The sequence below is a fragment of the Cuculus canorus genome, chromosome 24 (assembly GCF_017976375.1).
Source record: "Cuculus canorus isolate bCucCan1 chromosome 24, bCucCan1.pri, whole genome shotgun sequence".
NCBI lineage: Eukaryota > Metazoa > Chordata > Aves > Cuculiformes > Cuculidae > Cuculus > Cuculus canorus.
The window spans coordinates 645,620-669,126 of NC_071424.1; the positions used below are offsets into that span (position 1 = coordinate 645,620).

At 48.5% G+C, this 23,507-nt stretch overlaps 2 protein-coding genes across 2 annotated transcripts in view; one reads left to right on the plus strand and one right to left on the minus strand.

The window, feature by feature from the left end:
• The window catches only part of CNTN2 (contactin 2), a 33,038-nt gene extending 14,942 nt beyond the window's left edge, over positions 1–18,096 (plus strand). The window contains exons 3-23 of the mRNA XM_009568128.2: positions 2,344–2,488; positions 2,756–2,931; positions 3,236–3,331; positions 3,633–3,842; positions 4,670–4,769; positions 5,026–5,201; positions 5,905–6,041; positions 6,560–6,689; positions 7,543–7,693; positions 7,978–8,105; positions 8,477–8,652; positions 8,786–8,906; positions 9,425–9,583; positions 9,702–9,851; positions 10,747–10,817; positions 11,009–11,243; positions 11,668–11,783; positions 12,147–12,333; positions 13,111–13,223; positions 13,324–13,492; positions 14,220–18,096. Coding sequence (XP_009566423.2) covers positions 2,344–2,488; positions 2,756–2,931; positions 3,236–3,331; positions 3,633–3,842; positions 4,670–4,769; positions 5,026–5,201; positions 5,905–6,041; positions 6,560–6,689; positions 7,543–7,693; positions 7,978–8,105; positions 8,477–8,652; positions 8,786–8,906; positions 9,425–9,583; positions 9,702–9,851; positions 10,747–10,817; positions 11,009–11,243; positions 11,668–11,783; positions 12,147–12,333; positions 13,111–13,223; positions 13,324–13,492; positions 14,220–14,329 — 3,056 coding nt within the window. The 3' untranslated portion in view covers positions 14,330–18,096. The remainder of the gene's footprint in view (positions 1–2,343; positions 2,489–2,755; positions 2,932–3,235; positions 3,332–3,632; positions 3,843–4,669; positions 4,770–5,025; positions 5,202–5,904; positions 6,042–6,559; positions 6,690–7,542; positions 7,694–7,977; positions 8,106–8,476; positions 8,653–8,785; positions 8,907–9,424; positions 9,584–9,701; positions 9,852–10,746; positions 10,818–11,008; positions 11,244–11,667; positions 11,784–12,146; positions 12,334–13,110; positions 13,224–13,323; positions 13,493–14,219) is intronic.
• RBBP5 (RB binding protein 5, histone lysine methyltransferase complex subunit) overlaps positions 1–23,507 on the minus strand; it is a 61,159-nt gene that overhangs the window by 23,114 nt on the left and 14,538 nt on the right. The window lies entirely within an intron of this gene.

Here is a 23,507-nt window from a genome sequence, read left to right on the forward strand (position 1 = left end):
TGCTGTCAATTCTCAGTTCTAACCACACAGCAATCTTGTAACGGTTTAATTATCACTTCAATCTAACCATTGTTTTGCTTAATGAGCAAGATCCAGGCATTTCACCTCCAACACCAACCAGACACCTTGGCATTGTAGATAAAAACCCGTTTGAACTTCTGGCATTGATTACATTTGAGAAAATCGATGCCTGGCAGTTGTAGTCCATAACCTTGGCAGAGAGAAAGGGACAGCAGCAGATAGCAATGGGGGGGCGGACTCTGGGTTGAATCAGAAGAGGTGATTAGCGTAATTTAGCTTGACTGGGAAAGAGCATCCTATGGGAACAGGCGCGTGAGTGTTAATAATATATATTTTGTTAAATAAATAGACATTATTTACTATATGCTCCCCATTAATCTCAAAATGTAATGCTGTTAAACCTTCATCCATTCACTACCATCTATCAGAATACAATTAATACACTACTTGCTTATGAATTCTCCATTAACTCGTTACTATTTTACCTGCTGGTCAGCAGAGTTATTTCCAGTGGAGACTTGCTCAGCACAGCCCTTGTTGACCCACCTGAGAGATTTCCAGCTTACAAAAGCTTCTCCTTTGTGGTGATGACTATTCTAGAAGGGAAACAACATCTATACTGATTCAGAGGAAATGCAGCCCTGAAAACATTGTTTCTCTTATTCCAGAGAATCAGAGACAGGCTCAGTCCCCTTCCCCTGCGTGACACCAGGGATGACCAGGCTCCTGCCTGCACATGGCTCCCTTGCAGCAGCAAATCCCCGCTGCTGGAGCCGAGGGATTGGGGAATCGCCTGATGCTGGGACACAAGGAGCAGCTGACAGCTGCTCTGAACCCACTGAGCCAATTAGTGGAGCCCCTTTCCTGTCTCACCCTCATCTCCACATGCAAGAGCAGCCGGAACATGAGACGGACCCCAGGAGCTACAGGTAAAGGGCTGCTTCTCCAGAGCCCAGGAGAGCTGAGCCGGCCATTCCCTGCTGGAAGTCATTCTTGCATAAAACATCACACTTACTGGAGTCACTTAATTTAACTGGTGGCCATGCTGTGTGCTGCAGGGAAGGAAACAGATTGCTGGTTGGCATGGCAGTTTTAAGGCAGTTATTAATTCAATTACAAATCATGGAAGAATCCTGGGGCTAACAAAGCATCTCCAAGCTTATCACGGCAGAGGCAGAGAAAGACTGCGCTGGGAACACGCTGCCTTGAGGTGGCCCCATCCCTGTTAAGGGACATGCACTTCTAAGGGTGCCGAGGAGAGAATAGACTTGGTGGTGATTGTTATCCCATCAGCCACTTCTGCAGATAAGAGATTTCCAGGCAGCTTCTGCTTTGTTCTTTCTTATTTGCAATGCCATTTCCACAAAGCCTGCGTGGAAGTGCATCTGCTGGCACTTGCCATGTATCTGAGACATAGACTCACTCACCGCACTCACACTTCCCACTGAAACATTATCCCCAAGCCAAAGAATGGCCCAGATACAAGGCAGGAGAACACAGGCGGGTTCTGATGTTCCTCTTGTGCCTATGTCCGAGCCATACTCCTGACAGCAAGATCAGAATCAGACCTGTGTCTGAACATGACAGTGGAAGCTTCAAGCTCATCTCATTAATTCGAAAGTAGGAGTGATAACCTGCAACATTGGTTCAGACACCAGCAAACAGCAGGTTTGAGTTGTCAAGAGTTGATGACGTTCATGTTGGATGGGGCTTTGAGCAACCTGATCTGGTGGAAGGAGGGTTGGAACTGGATGATCTTTAAAGTCCTCTCCAACCCAAACCATTCCATGATTCTATGATGCAGCAGACATGGGGATGGAGGGGATCTGGCAGGCGTGTGCAGGGAGGCAGTGGCAGTGCTGAGAAATTACTGCAAAGATCCAGGTTCTCCACTCTCCTTCCTTGTCCTGGGGAGGAGTTAGGAGGAATCAACCAGCTGAAGTTTGTACAGACAGAGGAGGTACCAGCATGACCTCACTGCCAGGTACAAGGAGGGCATGTCGGGGTTCCAGCTCTGGCCTCATCTGTGCATGGCTTCCCAAGAGGCACGTGTACGTGCTCCTTCATTTCTACATCTTGAAGCACGTCTGGTCCCTCTGGCACAGTAGCGATGGTGTTAGATGCTCAGCAGGAAATGCACGCTTTCTGCCCAAAGCCATGGTTGGGACTGGGCTGTGTTGACAGATGGCTTGTGACTTTCACGTTGCTCTTTCTTTGATCCTAGCCGCGGTTCTGTCGCTGTCAGGGACACCCTACAAAACTAAAAATGAGAATTTTGAGAAAAAGCTAACTTGAGCTGAGCAGGGTTTCCATCTCTTGCAGTTCGGTGCCAAGCACAGAGCAGCACTAGGAACTATGGGCCAGTGTTTGAGGAGCAGCCTGTCCACACCCTCTTCCCTGAAGGCTCAGCAGAAGAGAAAGTCACACTAGCTTGCCGAGCAAGAGCCAGTCCTCCTGCCACCTACAGGTGAGCTCACCTGCTCTCTCTGTGTACCAGGACTGGGCCACAGCGATCAAGAATTTTGCTCTCTGTTCTCCACTTGTTTGAAGAAAATCACTAACATGGGAATGCTCCTCTACGCGTGATGTGCCATCCGCACAGAACAGATACAAATCCAACTCAAATCCCAACCCACCACCACTGGAAAAACAAACAAGCACAGCCTCCCACCAGGCACCACGAGCGTTGCAATGCATATTTACCTCTCTCACTCTTCACACTTGTTCTCCGCAGGTGGAAGATGAATGGCACAGAGATAAAGATGGAGCCAGATTCCCGTTACAGGCTGGTTGCAGGCGACCTAGTGATAAGCAACCCGGTGAAAGCTAAGGATGCTGGCTCCTACCAGTGCGTGGCGTCTAATTCCAAGGGCACAGTGGTCAGCAGGGAAGCCTCCCTTCGCTTTGGCTGTAAGTTTTTCTCCATGAGATAAATCAAATGCAGCCACAGTTATGCTGGGAGTAAACTGAGCCCCCCCCCCCCCATATTAGTAAAGGGGGGAGAGAAGCTCTCCTGTGTGTGGCACCCAATGTCATCGCCCGGACAAACCCCGATGCTTTCCATTAATATGGAGGCGCGGTAGAAATTTGATGCACAACAGAAAGTCAGTCTTATTTTTGGATCTCTATCCAACCTGTGGAGAACAAGATAAATCACAGTAATTCCTCCAGCTGTTTTTCTCATCCATGAACAGGTTTCACTTTGCATGTTTAGTTTTGCAGGAATTCTCCGCAGAAGAGCGAGACCCCGTGAAGATTACAGAAGGATGGGGAGTGATGTTCGCCTGCAGCCCTCCCCCCCACTATCCAGGTAAGGGTTTGCATTTCAGCATCATCACCAGCAGGGATTAGCAGCCAAAGAGATGCAACAGAGCAAGGCATTCCCAGACACAGAAAGCACTCCTTCTCTTTGGGAATTTTAGGGAAGCAAATTTGCGTTTAATACAGAGTCTGTAAAGCAACAGAACAGAGGTAGGGCTTAGCGTGTGGAGAAAACACTATCCAAGGACCAACTCCATCTTAGACTGGCCTGGAGAGGGACCTGCTGGGTTTAGTCCCACCTGGAGGCCACAGGCAACTCGTGCAGTTTGTCCCTTTTCTTTTCCCTGTAGGCTTATCCTATCGATGGCTCCTGAATGAGTTTCCCAATTTCATCCCAGCCGATGGAAGGCGTTTCGTCTCTCAGACCACAGGAAACCTTTACATTGCCAAGACGGAGGCTTCTGACCTGGGGAACTATTCGTGCTTTGCCACCAGCCACATCGATTTCATCACCAAGAGCGTTTTCAGCAAGTTCTCCCGGCTCAGCCTCGCTGCAGAGGGTCAGTGCTCTTGGATTAGCATAGACTGGACAAAAGGCAAAATTAACAAGGCACCACAAAGCACCCGGGCTCCAAAGGACTCAAATCACCCACCAGCCTCTCAGGGGAGCTTAAGGCTTATAAAAATATTAATTGGCTGGAACCTGGGGGAAGCAGCCCTCTCTCATGCAGCTAAAAATCCATCCACGGGGTTTCTCTGTAAAAGAGAAACGGCACAGGGTGCAGCCTGTGCAGGCTCAAACAGCCCTGAAATGACTCTCCTCTGCTTTTGGTGGCCTTGCAGAGGGGCAGCTAAAGATACTTGTTGGGCAGGGCAAGGGGAGTTAAGTAGACAGAAAATTAAGGAGAAATGAGATGTTGTAAAAAGGGAGTGCAGGGATAGGATGAGGGGGACAGTTTTCAGCTGAAAGAGGAGAGATTGAGATGACATCTTAGGAAGAAATGTTTTTTTTCTGTGAGAATGAGGAGGCCCTGGCCCAGGGTGCCCAGAGCAGTGGTGGCTGCCCCATCCCTGGAGGGGTTCCAGGCCAGGTTGGATGGGGCTTGGAGCCCCTGATCCAGTGGGAGGTGTCCCTGCCCATGGCAGGGAGTTGGAACTGGATGGGCTTTGATTTCCTTTCCAACCCAAACCATTCCATGATTCTATGACTTTAGTAAGAACTGTTTTCAGAGGAAAATGAAACTTGGTCTCTGCTGCCCATAAATCATCCAAACACAAGAAGGTTTTGCAAAGCAATGCAGCCTTGTGGGTACTCTGCTCCTTAAGACCTCAGCTGTGCCATTTTAGAGTCTTCCAGAACTCCTCAACAGTGCTTTCCTTTTAACAGATGCCAGGCAGTACGCACCCAGCATAAAAGCCAGGTTTCCTGCTGACACCTACGCTCTGACCGGGCAGATGGTGACTTTGGAGTGTTTTGCCTTTGGAAAGTGAGTGTGGTGTTTGTGTCACTCAGGCTTGGGGTGGGGAGGGCATCACAGAACCGGTAATGTTCACAACCCTTCTCCTCAAGGGGTCTGCTGTAGACTGGAGATGGAGGGGAGCAGGAAGAGGGAGGAATCGGCTAAAGCCATCTGCCCAGTTGGGATGGGACCTGGGTGGCTAACTGGGGACTGAGTCACAGCAGGCTGTAATGCAGCACAGGATACCCGAGTGCTGGCCCTCACCAGATTTACTTTCAAATAGCCCCGTTCCTCGAATAAAGTGGAGGAAGCTGGATGGCTCACAGTCCTCCAAGTGGATCGGCAGCGAGCCCCTCTTGCAGATCCAGGATGTTGGCTTTGAGGATGAAGGCACTTACGAGTGTGAAGCTGAAAACGCCAAAGGGAGAGACACCTACCAGGGCCGCATCATCATTCAAGGTAACACCTTTAAACAGGCACCGTTCCAGAGCACAGCAAGATGCCCCGGGGCAATGGACGGAGCCTTTGGGAGTGAAACTACCACCTCTCAGCCTGCCTCATATCAGTCCTAATTAAACCTATCGCAAAGCCCCAACAAAGACCGGCAAAGATCACTGATACCTTCCTCAGGGGATGCATTTAGGGTATGGCGAGTAAAGAGAGACCATCTAACTTACTCTAAAGTAATTCTAGCAAAGTTGAGGTAACCATAGAAGAAAGCACAGTGGTAAAAATCAAACTTGGTTCTCAACCAAGATCCTCTCCAAGCCTGGGGTACTTCCACAAGGGTTAATGTTTGGAGCTATTAATGAGATCTAGTCAAGTTACAAAACTTAACCCTGTTATCTTAGTCTGAATCCAGTCTTTCCTGAAGTTCAGGAATTACTGCATTTACTCTTAGGAAGAGAAACCAGGATGTTCTTTGTCAGATCTGGATTCTGCCCTAACGTTATGCAGTCCACATGCACAGATGCAGCCAGACCCAGAGAGGACTCAGCCTCGCCTTGTGCACAAAAGGCAAAGGCTGTTACTATGGTGAAACACGCTGTGAAAAATAAATCTGCCAGCAGAGATGACACAATGAGCATCCTTTTGCCTGCCTGGCACAACAAGCCTCTTATCTGATCTCCTTGGCTCTGCCACCTCTCTTGCTCCTTTGCAGCTCAGCCAGACTGGTTGACAGTAATTGCAGACACGGAAGCCGACATCGGGTCTGACCTGCGTTGGAGCTGTGCGGCTTCCGGCAAACCCAGACCCACAATCCGATGGCTTCGGGATGGGCAGCCGCTGACCTCCCAGGTACCGCCACACACATCTAACAGCAAGAGCAGCTCAGTCACTGCACACCAGAATCTGCAGTACTGAACCCGCTCCTCCAGACTTAGTCCCTCTCCTGTCTTGCTGCAAATGCATCTCAACCCTGTTATATCACCCTGCATCCCTATTCCATGTGCCCCCATGAGGCTGCAAAGCAATGCCATGGTCCTTACCGAGTCCCTTTTCCCATCACTGCCATCCCAGCCATTGCTTCATGCAACTACAGGAACTCAGCCAGTTATCAGGGCACCTTGTACCTGTCTTCGTACACCCTGCACGTTGCTGCTCAGGCACTCAGAAGTCTCAGCAAACAGAGTACAGTGATGTGGGGTAGAGACTGGGCACACAGAAAAAATGGCCTGTATTTCCCCCCACGGAAAACCAGGCTGGCTCCAAACTGGCATCAGAGTCTGTAATGAAACTCAACCCTGAACACACGAGGCTTGAGTTCCATTTTTTTGTCTTTCTCATCTAATGGGTTCATCCTCTTGTTTGCACAGAACCGCATCGAAGTGAGCGGTGGAGAGCTGAGATTTTCCAAGCTAGTCCTGGAGGACTCTGGCATGTATCAGTGTGTGGCTGAGAACAAGCATGGCACAGTATATGCAAGTGCTGAATTAACAGTGCAAGGTAATCTCTCATTTCCCAGTGCTCTGGGTTTCAATGGGACACTGAAGCATTTTAGATCTCTTCCTAATATCCTCTGCTTGTGATCTCAGAATATTATAAGAGCAGACAAAAACTGCTTCACTCACCATTGAAATATAGTTGCTGGTTCAACGAGACACTCTACAACCCTTTAAAATTGAAATCTTGGTTAATTCAAGTAACACTGAAAGAGAACAAGGACATCTGTTTAGCTACAGAAAGTGTACAGGACAGACAGCAGCAACACATCTCCTACTCTTTGGAGGATGGAGGTCAAAGATAAGAGTCCAGAACCTGTTCAGCCTGCCTTGATGGATGGTGACCGGGACTGGACTGATGCCAAACTTGTTCCATGTTAGTCTAAAAGCTTATCAGTAGATGCCAGAGATAAATTCAAGGCCCTAAGCATCAAGTGTTCAACATTAACCCAATGCAATGCATGAGGGTGACAGATAAAACCCAATCCTATCTCTGCAATTCCAGGAGGAGTTTTAGGCAAGCTGGATGTCTGCATTGGTGTCTTTGGTCAGGATATTAAAGAGAATATCCTTTCCATTTTTAAAAGCAGCTGTTCTTGTGTCTCTCAAAGACCTTGCACTTGTTAGGGTCATATCACCATCGCTAAGTACGACACGAGCCACAAAACACCTGCCTCAGCAGGCGTTAGAAACCGCCTGGCAGAAGAGGGATCGCTCCATCTTGCTCACCAGATATTGCTATGCTTCTGTTAGCAAGTCATCTAACAACAATCAATACCTAGTTACGTGGCGGCTAAAATGCTCACACAGAAGAGTTTTCTAATCATTCCTTAATCCTCTTTTTTCCCCCCTTGTAGCCTTAGCACCAGATTTTAGACTAAAGCCAGTGAAGCGACTGATACCTGCAGCCCGAAGCGGGAAGGTCATCATCCCATGCCAACCAAGGGCGGCACCAAAAGCCACCGTGCTGTGGACCAAAGGGACTGAACTTCTGATCAACAGTAGCAGGTAGCAGCAGAGAGTCAGCTTCTACCTAGAAATTGTAGCTAAAAACACCTTTCTTTTCTTGCTAGAAGGCTGGACTTGATGACCCAAGCGTGCTGCTACATCTCTGAACATGAGCAATTTGTTATTCCTCTATTTTTTTTCTTTAGAAAACTCCCACATGATATTTTGCAGTCCTGTCTTTATCACCAGTTTCTCTAAAACCACCACGTGCTGGAAATTGCCAGGTGTACAGAGGGAACTGACCTTTTTAACCTTTCTCTTGTATGGTTTTTCTTCCTTTCCAGGGTGACTATTACCCCAGACGGCACTCTGATCCTCCAGAATATCAGCAAATCTGATGAGGGGAAGTATACCTGCTTTGCTGAGAATTCCATGGGCAAAGCCAACAGCACCGGAATCCTCTCTGTTCGAGGTAGAGATGTTTGCCTTGATTTGGGGTCAATCGAGCAAGAAACATCTAAGGATGACATGATGTGATATTTCTCCTCTCCTTATACTCCCAAAAACCAATGCAGCACACAGAGAATCAGAGACATTTCAGTTTATGGAGCAGAAAACCTACCCAGCCCACCAAATCATCCCTACCAACCAGCGGTCCTTAGAAAAAGCATTTCCATTTTCTCACCACTGTAATCTTCATCTTCCTCCTTTAAAACTACAGCTGTTAGAGAGGGATGATAACAAGGTGGAAAGTGTGAGCTGGTTTGGATACTCTGCAGCATTAAAACACATGTGGTACACGGCCATTTGCAGCTAACAGCCCTCCTTGCTCTTTCTCTGCAGATGCCACCAAAATCACATTGGCACCATCTAGTGCTGATATCAATGTAGGTGAAAACCTTACTCTACAATGTCACGCGTCTCACGATCCGACCATGGATCTAACCTTCACCTGGTCACTAGATGATTTCCCCATTGACTTTGACAAGTCCGAGGGCCACTATCGGCGAGCCAGCGTGGTGAGCAGAAAGGGCGATTTGTAACATCAATAAGGGCAGAAAACTTAATACCAGCCTCTTCGTTTGCATGTTGAATGCTGGATTGCGATCAGGCATGTTCAAACTCTCACCTTGCTGTCTTTTCCCCACGCAGAAGGAAGCTATTGGGGACCTCAGCATCTTCAACGCCCAACTAAAGCACTCGGGGCGCTACACGTGTACAGCCCAGACAGTTGTGGACAGTGCTTCGGAGTCAGCTACACTGACCGTCAGAGGTGAGTTCTCTGTCACAAGGTCCCTTGCTCCTTATAAGCCTGAAGCAGCGGCATGATCCTTGAAAGGGATCAGCTCACTCTTCCCTTGTGACCAACTCAACATCTAACATTTGAACTGGGTGGGATAGGCCTGTGAGATTTAAGAGAGGCAAAAAAATGGAGGCGAGGCTTCCCAGCCTCCAGAAAAGACAGGCTTGATTTTAATTTATGACTTGGACAATAAAAAGAGCAATAAGTATCCAAATCATAGAATGGTTTGGGTCAGAAGGGACCCCAAAGCCCATCCAGTGCCATCCCCTGCCATGGGCAGGGACACCTCCCACTGGATCAGGGGCTCCAAGCCCCATCCAACCTGGCCTGGAACCCCTCCAGGGATGGGACAGCCACCACTGCTCTGGGCAACCTGGGCCAGGGCCTCCCCACCCTCACAGCAAAACATTTCTTCCTAATATCCAGTGTTAGATATTAAGATGATACGTAATACTTTCACCTTAGTAACACATCTGTCTGTCTTCCAGGACCTCCAGGCCCCCCTGGGGGTGTGGTTGTGAGAGACATCAGTGACACCACTGTCCAACTGAGCTGGAGCCGCGGCTTCGATAACCACAGCCCTATTGCCAGGTACCTCATTGAGGCGCGGACCCTCCTCTCCAACAACTGGAAGCAAATGCGTACCAGTAAGTGTCTTGATGGCAGCAGCGGTGGCGTGGCTTGTGCCGGACAACAAGTTCTTGCTGTGTGCTCTGGCTGCCACTTGCTCTATTTGTTCTCCTCTCATGTTATTGGATTATATAGATCCTGTAAATATCGAAGGCAACGCAGAGACAGCCCAAGTGGTGAACCTCATTCCTTGGATGGATTATGAGTTTCGGGTCCTAGCGAGTAACATTCTAGGAGTTGGGGAGCCAAGTTTACCCTCCAGCAAAATCCGTACTAAAGAAGCAGGTACGTGCAGATACATTCAGAGTCAGAAAGGGGAATCAGAGATATCTGTCTCTACGTGCCAGAGCAGGGAGGCAAGGCTGGATTGCAGCATGTCTTGGGCCCAGGTAGTCATCTCCTCGAGTTCTCTGGAAGGTGATGATATCACAAAATGTTCTGCTTTTTGCCCACTTACACATCAAAGACAAAGCAGTACCAGAGCTGGCAGCTAAATTCACCAGAATTCAATACAATACATTAAACTATTATAAATCCTAGCTTCAAATCCTGTACCTTCCGGGCAGTAATGCCTAAAAAGAACCCCGTATATCACAATGTACAACAACAGAGAGACAAGGTAGATTTCCCAACACATGGCGGTGAATGGTCATTCCATCTTTCGCTGCTTGAATGTGCAAGCAGAAGGGATGTAAGAACAGCAGGAGAATGCTGTCATGTACTAAACACATATTGAATCTTTTCTAATAAAACCCCTCCTCCATATCCCTGCTTTCAGGCTCAATCCTTGTTCCCTCAGGGGCACGCTGCCTCCAGGCACTAGCCTGTACTCTAAACTTGATTTTCATAGAATCATTGAATAATAGAATGGTTTGGGCTGGAAGGGACCTCAAAGCCCATCCAGTTCCAACTCCCTGCCACAGGCAGGGACACCTCCCACTGGAACAGGTTGCTCCAAGCTCCATCCAGCCTGGCCTTGGACACCTTCAAGGAGGTGTTCAAGACCAGGTTTTCACAACCATCTGAAGCACTTAACAGCTAAACGCATAGAGACCAGCACTTTTAAATGAGCTGTCAAAGCCTGGCTACTCCCGGGCCACGCAATGTCTGTGCTCATCTCCACCACTGCTGTTTCTTTAACACAATCTGTGCCGTCTGCCTTTATTCTGGGACCCGACAGCACCTACCGTGGCACCATCTGGACTCAGCGGAGGCGGAGGGGCTCCCAACGAGCTGATCATCAACTGGACGGTAAGTCAGCAGCGTGGCACCAGCCGTGGATGCTGGGAGAGGGCCAGGCGGAGGAGCACATCCCACTTCTTTTGGGAAATCAGTGCTGCAATTACAATCTTGATACGTGGTTGAGCCAAACACTGCACTTAGCCCAAAGCCTTGCTTGTTTGAACGGACTAAGGCTTGTTCTCTTTCCACACCCCTGACAGCCGACACTGCGGGACTATCAGAATGGAGATGGCTTTGGCTACATTTTGTCTTTTCGCAAGAAAGGCACCCAGGGGTGGCTTACAGCAAGGGTGCCACATGCAGAATCGCTGCACTACGTCTACCGCAATGAGAGCATTGGTCCCTACACCCCCTTTGAAGTGAAGATCAAAGCGTACAACAGGAAAGGAGAGGGGCCAGAGAGCCTGACTGCCATCGTCTACTCTGCAGAAGAAGGTAAAGAGGGACTGAGGTGACTCTGAATTCACCGTGCTTTATTCAATCAACAACATGTCCTAACTCAGCCCCCTGCAGAGCTGCATCTGTCTGGAAGCTCAATGATAGGAGAGGTTTCTTTTACTCAAAGGCAGTAATTGCGGTGTAACATTTATCTTCTACTTCAAATACACAGATAGACGTTTCCCTAAGCCCAGCCGCGACTGCACACCGGAGCAGACACAGATCCTCGCAGCACACAGCTGTGGCCCCGCTTGTCCTACTAAGTCTCCAAATCCCTTCCCCTTGCTTTGCTCCGCACGCACAATCCCAGTTGTCTGGCTGCACCGTAACAGAGCTGCAGGGGAGCCTTTCATTTCAGGACAGTGATTATGCTTCCCAGAGCTAGGAAAAGGATTTAATTCCCTTTTGTTGTCTTTTTCAGAACCTAAAGTGGCTCCTTTCAGAGTTACGGCCAAGGCTGTTCTGTCCTCAGAAATGGATGTGTCCTGGGAGCCCGTTGAACAGGGAGATATGACCGGAGTGCTTTTGGGCTACGAGGTATGAGCCCAACCATGGGCATGAGAGATGCTGAAACTGAGAGCAGAGAGCCTAGCAAAGAAAATTCCTCCAGGCTAAGGGAGGTGAAAGGAAACAGCATTCTGTTTCCAAAGGTGGAGGATAATTACTGGGCAGCACAAGGTCCTAATGGGGCTCACAAGAGAGATTAGTAAGAGAGAAACAACCTTTCTTTTTCTGCTTGCCTTTCCACAGAGACTATAACTTTATTCCCAGGCACAGACTAAGCAAAATGCATAGAAACAAATACCAAAGCGTCTCCAGTGCTGGCTGTAGATGGACCAAGTCTGGTATTGGCAGATGCTCCTATTCTTACTAAACCTACCCCATCCCTTTTCTATTCAGATCCGGTACTGGAAGGATGGTGATAAAGAGGAGGCAGCTGACAGGGTGAGAACAGCAGGGCTGGTCACATCAGCACATGTAACAGGCCTAAACCCCAACACGAAATACCACGTGTCTGTCAGAGCTTACAACCGGGCTGGAACCGGCCCCCCCAGCCCCTCTACCAACGTCACGACAACAAAGCCACGTGAGTGAGCCCCAATCACCTCTGGTTTACACATAGAATCATAGAATTTTTTGGTTGGAAAAGACCTTTCAGTCCAGCCATACCTGTCCACTACTGAACCACCTCATCTCCCTGTCTTTAAACACCTCCCTGGGCAGCCTCTGCCAGGGCCTGAGAGCCCCTTCAGTGAAGGAATTGTTCCTAATAGCCAATCTAAACCCTCCCTGGTGCAACTTGAGGCCATTTCCTCCCATCCTATCCCTCGTTACTTGGGAGAAGAGCCCAGCACCCACCTCACCACAACCTCCTTTCAGGAGCTGCAGAGAGCGATGAGGTCTCCCCTCAGCCTCCTCTTCTCCAGGATAAACAGCCCCAGGTCCCTCAGCTGCTCCTCATAATCTTTGTTCTCCAGCCCTTTCAACAGCTTCGTTGCCCTTCCCTGGACACGGTCCAGTGCCTTAATGTCATGTCACATTGTATTCCCTAGGATTCCAGAGGATCTCCCTTGATCAGCTAACTGATGATCTATTACATCTCGGTGTTCTAAAGCCATTTTAACTAGTCCATAAAACAGTTCCCTAAGTTTCCTCAGATCAATCTTGTTGTCTGTGCATCACTTCTCTGAGAAGATCTGTGCTCAGAGCAACAATTGCTGGGATAGCTCCCTTTAAAGCAACAGCAGTGGTTCCACCAGCCTCGCTGATGAGTCGTAAGCATCTCAGGAGATGGCTGTAATCAGTACAACCTTCTCAGCAGTTCCCGACTTACTGTATCTCTGTCTCGTTTTGTGTCTCTTAGCACCAAAGAGGCCACCTGGCAACATCTCTTGGACTTTCTCTGGGTCTACAGTCAGCATCAAGTGGGACCCAGTGGTGGCGAAGGCAGATGAGTCTGCAGTTACGGGGTACAAGGTACAGCTCCCCGTACAGGCAGCATGCAGCTGGCCACCTCTTACAAGTGAAACTAAGGAAACCACAGTGAACGTAAACTCAAAGTTGCCTCTTCCAACAGATGCTTTACAGGCAGGATTCCCACTCTGCTCCCACGCTATACCTGGCCAGCAAGAGCAGGATCGACATTCCTGTCCCCGAAGACTTCACTCACGCCTTTGTACAGATCAGGGTGACGGGTCCAGGGGGAGATGGCATCCCAGCAGAAGTTCACATCCTCCGAAACAGTGGTACGTATGCTTCCCTCCGTGTGCACACACTCCAGGCACAAACACTCCGTTACAGGCATTTTCACTGGAAAACAAGCTCAGCAAGAGGAGTTAATCCACAGGACTGCTTGTCTGTCATTCTCTACCACTGTTCTTTGACAGCTAATGACTTCATCGCTTCTCCCTACCTGACCATAGCACAGCATAATAACAATAAATGCTATTATGTTTTAAAATCCCACTCTCCTTTCCAGGAACACATGGGAACATCCTACCCCAATGTTTTAGGTTGAGACTCTGGAACTGGTCTTTGGCTTTCATGTGCTGTTTGCTCAAAGTATCTCCCAACACATTCCTCTCCAGGACTCCACTAGCTGGCCTCTCCCCAGACTCTGAGCAACCTTTCAGTCCAGTCTGAATCCAGCCTCATTATTCACAACCAAAGCCCTTGGGTTCCCATGCAAACCCAGCCTACATTTACTAAGAGTGAAATCCTGACTCTGTTTCTGGAGGCTGAACCCCAACTCCGTCAGCTTCCCTTGATTCTGGGGGTAAGTACTCAGAGCCCACCTTCAAATTCTCCTTTCCAAAACCAGTGCTCCTGGGAAGTTCCTCAGTGATAGTCACAAAACCAGCAGGCAGAACCCAAGAACCAACATCTTACCAACCCTCCCAGCTCTTTCCTCAAGACGTCAGGTTGCATCTATGCAACAAGCCTGTTACTCCTTTGCTGTTCCTTTTCTTTCAGGAACAAGTATGATGGTGGAAGACTCGGTGACGAGGCCAGTGCCACACGCTGTCATCATCACAACTAACTCTCTAGCAATGGTGGCCCTGATCCGCTACCTGGAGCTCTGACGATGGCCAGTGCAGAGGAGGACTCCAGACATGCTTCCTCCCAAGCCAGTGGGGAACAACTTACTACTTGGCTGCTGCACCTTTCAGTTTGTACCACAGCAGCACTACAGAGAGAGGATGTGACAACGTTGCTTTAAAGGAGGAAGAAAAATACACCTCTTTTTGTTTGTTTTCGGAGAAAATAAGCTTTCATACAAGACATGGGTCTTTAACCAATTAAACATTTTTTAAAGAGACAAGTAAAAGGAAGAAGAATTCTATGTGACTTCTAACAGCCAACTGCCCCACACACTGTATCCAATAGGTTTTCTGCCTTACGAAGCCATGTACTAAAATAACGAGACTGCTAAACTTGACTTCTTTTTGTTTTTCTAAATACGTACAGTGAATTTTGGGCAGGGAGAAGGGAGGACGGGGACTGAGGATTTCACAGTGATCAGCATGTTTCATGCCAATCCCAGTCACAGCCATCTCTCACGAATTCTGGGACAGGATTTTTTGTTCCTCCCACATCACAAACCAAACTCTGCAGCAACCAGGCCAAGGAGAGAAAGCCACAAGCGAGATCGATCTCTGCCCCATCCTGGTGACGGGGGAGCAGAGAGTGTAGATTGTGAAAAGCTTTTTTATGCCACTGGGGTTAACTTGCAACCCCAGCCGATTGTTTGTATCAACTGTTATGCTGTGAGGTGAAACATTCAATGTTATCCCTATCCCACATGCTTTTGGGGTGTTTTTTATTATGCTGTTCGCATCTTTCCTTTTTATTTGGGGAGGAGAAGGGGTAAGCGAAAAGGAGTTACTTTTCTAGCATCTGCTAACACGGAGAGGCAGTTCTGCCTGGTAACAGGAGATGTCAACATATCTGATTTTAATGCAGAGAGGGTCTTAAAGGAGGAATAAAAAGGAATATTACGTGATTTAACCAGGAACTGGAGACTCAAGGAAGCCATCATTGGGGCTACAAGGAAAATCTGGACTCAGATTCATCTCCCTACACAAAGAGTTCTGCCCACCCGAAATACCAGTTTCAACATAGGACTGCAAGGGTGAGATTTGATCGGTCAGTCTGATTTTCAGGCCCAAGGCTCATACAGGTAATGTAAACAGGAGGGCTGATACCCCAAAGATGTACAGGGAGGCTGAGGTGCACCATAAACTCAAGGGGCTGGGAAGAGATGTTGCATATTAAAATCTCTCTGTCTCCCAGCAAAGCAATCAAATGACCAAAGTTAACCAGAAGCTGATTTATATTGCTTGCTGATTAGATCCCAAGCACGCTCTTAGGGACCTTTACCTGCCTGCACCTTCTTCCTTCCCAGCAGAAAATACTGCTGGCTGGAGCAATCTCAATTCCAGAATTACCTGTCAAAGCTCTACACTCGCACAAATGTGCAGTGGCAAAGGATGATGTACGGCTTCTACACTGGATGCCAGTTCCTTATCCTCGCTAATCATCCCAAAACTCCCATGTCCTAGGCCTTAGTGAGCGTTTGAGAGCTTCCATGCAGAAATCGCTGGCCTCTTAAGGAGTTATGCCTACTGCATACATCACAGAATCATGGAATGGTTTGGCTTGGAAGGGACCTCAAAGCCCATCCAGTCCCAACCCCCTGCCATGGGCTGGAACACCTCCCGCTGGATCAGATTGCTCCAAGCCCCATTGAACCTGGTCTTGAACACCAAAATATCCACAGCATCCCAGCATAATTCTACAAATCCAGAAGAAAGAAGGCAAATGCACAGGTAGGTTCACAGCGTGGTGCGAATAGCCAAGCTCTGGAGTGAGGAAGAAGGGCTCCTTTGGGTTTAGCCAACAAGAGAAACAAGAGCCTATGGCTCTAAGTAATTATAGCACCGTTATTTCACTGCCTCAGTTTCCCTTCCTGAAAAGTGAGGCACAAGAGAATCAGTGCAAGTTCGTTGTAGTTTCAGAGTAGCTATGTATTCTCACTGCTGTCAGAAAATGCCTGCAGCTCACATTTGGGTGTCAGAGCAGACTCAAATGACCCAGCTCAGGCACCAAGAGCAGTGTGCTCGAGGCAGCAAGGCTGATGAGTCACTGCCCAAGTCCTTGGTGGTAAACTTGTCCCTGTATTCACACTGCCTCTGCTACTTGGTCCTCAGTGTTTCCACAGCTCAGTGTTTCCTGAGCATTACTGTGGAGAAACTCTGAAAAATGCACACAGTGTTTGCATTTTTGGACAGTCTAAAGCTGCAGCGCAGACAAGATAGCGGCAAGTTGGGAAACACAGCAGGCAACGCCCCGGGTGAAGGACAGGGCATGGTGGGGGCACAGGAAAGATTTTTCCACTTGCAATGCTGGAAGATGAGAAAGCTCAAGCCCAGGCTAAACTCTGCTCTAGGCAAGACAGCTCAGCTTTTGTACATAGACGCGAGCCACATTAAGACAAAGACTGGCTTATCTTAGGCAAAGCGTTCTGACATTTAATTTTTCAGAGGTTAGGTGACTCCCAGAAAACGGCTTACACCTGCAAACACAGCCAAGGCAGCACCGGTTAGGCTGTATCCAGGCTATAAAAAACCTACATATGAAGCCTAGCTGAAGACACCAACTGGAGAAAGAGATGTGGAAGAAACCTACTGTGAAGCCAGGTAGAGCTTCCCACAATGCAGTACAAGGTTTAAAAGGAAGGTGTTCAGACCCAGGGGAGAAAACTTAGATTTTAAGATTTTAACAGAGTTTACTGTTACTCTATGTTATTGCATTAAGATGCAAATCAATTTCCTGTCTCATTAAGAGTTCCCAACATTCAATTGCTCTGAGCATTTGCTTTAGGGATTAGCTAACAGGCATGAGTTAAGTGCTGTGGGGTTTGTTCTCAGCACTATAACAGCTCGCTAAGGAAAATAATCTCATTTCACAGGGTCCAACTTACTGGTCAAGAGTAAAAACCAACTTGACAAGGGTGCTGTAAACAGTTCTAGGTGGTCTGGGCCAAATTAAGCACTCAGCTGAATTCTGTTCCTGTTTGAATCAGGAACAGCTCATGTTTGTGGCAGGACAGATGAAGCGTTGTGCTCTGAATGGGAGGCACTCTCCTATCTTTGCCCAAGGAATCAGCTGGATAATGCAGACATCACCTTCAGCTAACGCCAAAGGGGTCTAAATCCCATCTGCTCTGAACCTGCACAGCTATTCCCCATCCACAGAAACCCTCTGCTGGGAATATTTTAATCCAGCTTCACTACACATACAGAGCAGTTTTCTTCTTGGTAACTTTGTTGTACCCTATTTTTTTAAGAAAACCTAACGAGAAACATTGTAAGCATACTGTACATACTGTAATTATGGTTATTTATTGGCTATGATAGCATACAGTTCATAAATAAAGATCTTTAGAAACTTCAGACAACTGCTAGAGTACAGAGTCCTTCTGTCCAGCCTCAAATGCAATCAGTGCCCACCTCACTCAGGAGTCTCTCTGGTCCAGGACTGTACTTTTACTGAATGCCATTTGCACATCCTCTTACAAATAAGGAGCCCAGTGAGACCTCATCTTCACAGAGTAGGACCTCTCAACAAAATTTAATTCAATTAAGGTAGCGTAAATGCAATTTCTTTCCCACAACAGTCATGATCAGCCAAAAGAGGAGATGATCCAAAGGCTGGAGCACCTCCCATCCAAGGGCAGGCTGAGAGAGTTGGGGTTCCTCAGCCTGGAGAAGAGAAGGCTCTGGGGAGAACTTAGCGCAGCTTCCAGTGCTGAAAGAAGCTCCAGGAAAGCTGGGGAGGGGCTCTGGATCAGGGATTGTGGGGACAGGATGAGGGGGAACAGTTTTCAGCTGAAAGAGGGGAGATTGAGATGAGATCTTAGGAAGAAATGTTTTGCTGTGAGGGTGGGGAGGCCCTGGCCCAGGTTGCCCAGAGCAGTGGTGCTGCCCCATCCCTGGAGGGGTTCCAGGCCAGGTTGGATGGGGCTTGGAGCCCCTGATCCAGTGGGAGGTGTCCCTGCCCATGGCTTTAAGGTCCCTTCCAACCCAAACCATCCTACAGTTCTGTGATTCTATAAATTGTGAGTGTTGAGGCTCTGGTTAGAGATGTTACTATAATGTGCTCTCTTGGGCTGGTGAGTAATGCTAGAAAACTCAAGTCAGAAATTCTGAGCAGCTTATTAGCAGAAAGGGTAACCGACTGTTGGAACAGCTTGCCAAAAAGCTTTATCATCAATCATAGCCTTTAAATCAAGACTGGAAGTCTTCCAGGAGAGACATCCACCAGATCAGCCACAAGAGAGGAGGCCTGCAAAGGTTCACTTACATTATAGAGAATCATTTCCTTCATTGCAGGAAGCGTTGCATGAAATCACCTCATCTACGTTATGGCAGATTAATTCATCACAGTCGTTCCTTCTGCCCCCACAAAAACATACTTGTTAGCTTCCTTCTACCATTGGGAAGGACGTCAAGAAATCAGCTACAGCAACTACATGTGGAACAGCCGAAGTCAGGCAGATGCCAGGTGCAGCCATGCCAGGGAGCAGCCAGACGAGAAACTGGGCTCAGCAGCACGGGGTGGCGGGAAGCCTTGCCCAAACGCTCTTCCTCTGCCCCTCCTGGATGCATTCGCCGTCATGCAGCCTCCAAAAGAAATCCCATGGTTGACCATGGTGGGCTCAGGCGCAGCTGCCGCAAGATGTGCTCCAAGGATCATCGCTGAGCCCCTAATGGCAGAGGGGAGGACAGAGGGATGGACACAGGGATGCAACCACTCCTCCTCTTCCCAGAAGCTTCAGCCACCCCCAGCTTGGGGTGACAAGTGCGTCTGGTTGCCACATTACACAGCGCAGCCCCTCGCCTCCGGGTGCCGATGGCCAAGCAGACCCAACAAAGGGCCCCAAGAGGGTGGGCTCAGCTGTGCTCAGACCCCATCTCCTGCCCCTCTGCCCCACGCTCTGCAGAGCTGCGGGCAGGGCCGCTCATCACCAGGGCCATAATTAGCTCAGGGATTTACACAACAATGGAGCTTTGTAAAGGTGAAGGCAACATCATTAAAGAAACCAGCAGGGAGCGGCCAAGACAGAGATGAATCCCTCCCCAGTTCATCCCCACAAGGGCACTTCTGCTTTCTCAAGAGCCATCGTTAAATGCTGCTGCACATGACATAAATCAAGGAGACAGATGTATCCTCGCTGACAAACCCACTGGTCCTGCTGGAGATGAAGCAGAGCCCGGCAGAGAGAGCATGCTGGCAGGCCGTGCTGCACAGACACGGGATGAAGGATATTGTGGGGCATCACTCGATGCCATCAGTGCCAGGGAGCCAGGGCCAGCTGGGCACTGTCACCTCATGAGACTTCAGCTGCATTTAAGAACCAAAACCAGGGTACCCAGGAGTGCCTCTGTCTTTACAGCAAAGGCTTCTACACAGGCTGCAGGCATTAAGGCTGTAGCCACTATGAGTTGCAACCCCCTGCCATGGGCAGGGACACCTCCCACTGGATCAGGGGCTCCAAGCCCCATCCAACCTGGCCTGGAACCCCTCCAGGGATGGGGCAGCCACCACTGCTCTGGGCACCCTGGGCCAGGGCCTCCCCACCGTCACAGCAAAACATTTCTCCCTAAGATCTCATCTCAATTTCCTCTCTTTAACCTTAAAACCATCGTCCCTTGTCCTCTCACTATGCTCCGACAGGCAACAAATGAGAAGAACACAGGCAAAACGCCAATAGCTCCTCAATGTATCTGTGCTGGGACGAAGCCAGCAACAGGAGAGGGGAGAACGAATTCTGAATTTCCTTAGTTTTCAAAAGCATCATTCCATAGACTTGGAAAATGTTCATTGGCATAGTAGTTACCAGCACAATGTGGATCTCAACGCTCTCCTTGGCAAGCGATGTATTTTACGCAGCCAGTAGTGATGCGTGCACACACATTTCTTAGCTGTTAGTGAAATTTTTCACTCATTACCTCCCAGAACCCTCCATGGCAAACGCCCGTCCAAAGCCTCCAAAGCAGCCTGAGTGCTCCTGATGGGGCTCCACTGCCTGGCCACCAGCCCAGCTGCTGCTTCCACAGAACCAGGTTCACCACCATGTCGTAAAATGCCCTGAAATACCAGATGAGGAAATATGTTTCGCAAATCCAAAGATCATTAAAGAAAACAATGCCATTTCTAGTTATTTCCTCTGTCCTGTGTGAGGCTTAGGGAATGCCTGAAGGAAAGGAGATACTGAATACAATACATCGAGCCAAACCAACAGGAAAATCAGCATGTGAGAAGCAGCAGCAAGTGGGAAAGAGGGGAACAAGAACATAACATCCCAAAAGCTGTACTGTTCGCTATAATCTGGCAGATCGCTGAACTGCCGCTGGCAACTGCAGGAGCAAGGAAAAGAATTAGAGGATGGAAGAGTCAGACAGCCCCATCTCAGTGCAAAAGAAGCAGATGGGGTTTGTTTTCCTCTTTGCTGCCATTCAAGTTCCAGCAGTTAAGGCAATCCAGTCATTCAATTCGGATAAGCTTCAGTAGCTAACAGCAATTTAAACAGATGCCTATGCCTCACCATTCTGTTATTATCTCCTTTCCAAGTACTAACGCCATTAGAAAATTGACTTCCTCCCTCACACAATCTGTCTGGCTTCAGTAGGTACAATACTAATTGCTTCCTAATACTCAGGACCATCAGCAGGCAGCAGAAGTCTGTACCACACAACCCACTCCAGTTAGGAGCTGGTAGAATACAGGGTTTACCTGTGGTCTCTGCCACCCTCTCCTCCAGGCGAGGCTGACAAAGTAGAGAAAAAGAAGTTTAAGCACGGTGTTACCAATTTAGAGCTGAGAGCACCACATTTTTCTGCAATTCACACAGTTACATTGGGAAGCACGAGGACAGTGTCTAAGAAAACACACAGATTACAGGAAGAGACAAAAAGAAATGTAGGGATGGGGAGAGCACACTGCTTCAAAGTGTCCCTGCTCCAGCTGCTTTTGCTGACTTTGCTGTACATCTGACCTCCCTATTCCCTTTCTGCTACTCTTCTCTCATCTCTCTCCCTTCCTTCCCCTCAATCCCCCAGCAGGTCTGGAAACACCAGCCAACGTACCTTAGATCACCACAAAACTCAACAAGGAAAGTGCCATTGCGAACTGCAACGACGCCCACAAGAGGAGCAGTCTCAGCGAAGGGTCTAGAGCACAAGTGTTGTGAGGAGCAGCTGAGGGACCTCGGGCTGTTTAGCCTGGAGAAGAGGAGGCTGAGGGGAGACTTTTTTGTTCTCTGCAGCTCCCGGAAAGGAGGTTGTGGTGAGGTGGGTGCTGGGCTCTTTTCCCAAGGAACAAGTGATAGGATAAGAGGGAATGGCCTCAAGTTGCACCAGGGGAGGTTTAGATTGGATATTAGGAAAAATTTCTTCATGAAAGAGTGGTGAAGCCCTGGCAGAGGCTGCCCAGGGCAGTGGGGTGTCTCCATCCTGGGAGGAGTTCAAAAACCATGTAGCCACACCACTTTGGGACATGGTTTAGCAGGCGCAGTGGTGTTGGGCTGATGATTGGACTGGATGAACTTAGAGGTCTTTTCCAATCTTAATGATTCTGGGATCCTTGCTGCTAGCTGGAGCTGCACTGCCCACCACAGCCTCCTGGCTTAAAATAAGCATTTACAAAAATATATTAATGTTTCCTGCGCCAGGCATCTGGCTCCCCTTGGAAAAAAAAAAAAGTCGAGGGAGTACAAAATAAAAAGATAAAGGACCTTTCTGGTTCACACCCTGACCTCCTCAGCTCAGCAGTAAGAAAATGGACTGTCCTGGACCTTTCATGTAATCTTTCTGCAGTTCTAAATCACAGCTGCCCACAGGATGCAAACCCCTGCATTTCCATTACAAAGAGCAGAGAGGCTGTTCCAGATGGGACAGCTTCTCTTTGTTGTTTTCACCATTAGCTCCCAAACCAAGCATGTGGCTGTTTCCACTATTCCAAGAGTTCAATCAGCACAGAAAGGAACCCACAGTCTGCCCCGAACAGGACCAGAGGAGGTCTCATCCCACAAGAAAGGAGCAGGACATGGCAGGAAACCAAATAGGAAAGCAGGCAGCAGCACGCAGCTTCCTCTCTCCTGTGCTGGGTATCTCTTATTTACTAAGTTCAATTGCCCATTTCTTCATCTTCAGCAGGCAAAAAGAGCTCTGTAAATCCAGCATGTGGAAAGTGCTCATTTCAGTTTTCTTATATATATCATTATATAAAACTATTTAGGCAAAAATAGAAATAGCTAATGAAAATATAAATACTGTATTATATCTTACATTCTTTATATACTATATTTATATTCTATAGAATTGCAGAACGCTTTGGATTGGAAGGGACACTTAGCGGTCATCCAGTCCAACCCCGCTCCAGGAGCAGGGACATCTTTAACCAGATCAGGTTGTTCTGAGCCCCATCCAACCTGGCCTGGAACCCCTCCAGGGATGGGGCAGCCACCACTGCTCTGGGCAACCTGTTCCAGGGCCTCCCCACCCTCACAGCAAAACATTTCTCCCCAAGATCTCATCTCAATCTCCCCTCTTGAAGCTGAAAACCGTTCTCCTTCAACCTATCCCTGTCCTCCCTGATCCACAGCCCCTCCCCAGCTTTCCTGGAGCCCCTTTCAGCACTGGAAGCTGCTCTAAGGTCTTCCCGGAGCCTTCTCTTCTCCAGGCTGAACAACCTGTTCTTTGCATACATTGAGATGGGAACAGAAGCAAGAAAACCTTGGATAACTGGGTCACCATCGAGGAGCTCCTGAATCACGGGACCAGTTTGCCAAACACAAGAAGGACACAGAGTCCTTTACTGTCAGTCACAAAGTTGTAATGATCCTCCTGTCCCTTCCCAGAGGGTCATTCCAAGCATCAGGAAAGGACATTGTACATTCCCCAAAGCATCTGCTGTCACTGCAGAACAGCTCCCCCCAAAGCCTCCAAACTTCTGCCGGTTATCGTGCCCATTAAAGTCTCCCTGCTGAAACAGGGATCGCGGTAGAACTACAAAGCGGGAATTCAAGCCTTCTGACAGGCTTGCTTCTCCACTCACACACAGCCAGGCAACACCAGGGTCTACGGATTGTTGTCCTCATACACTCATTACCAACCTGACAGTGCAGGAAGATTTGGCTCACTGCATTTCAGTATTTATATAGGATTCTTTGCAAATAAGCTCTTTACTTCTGTATCT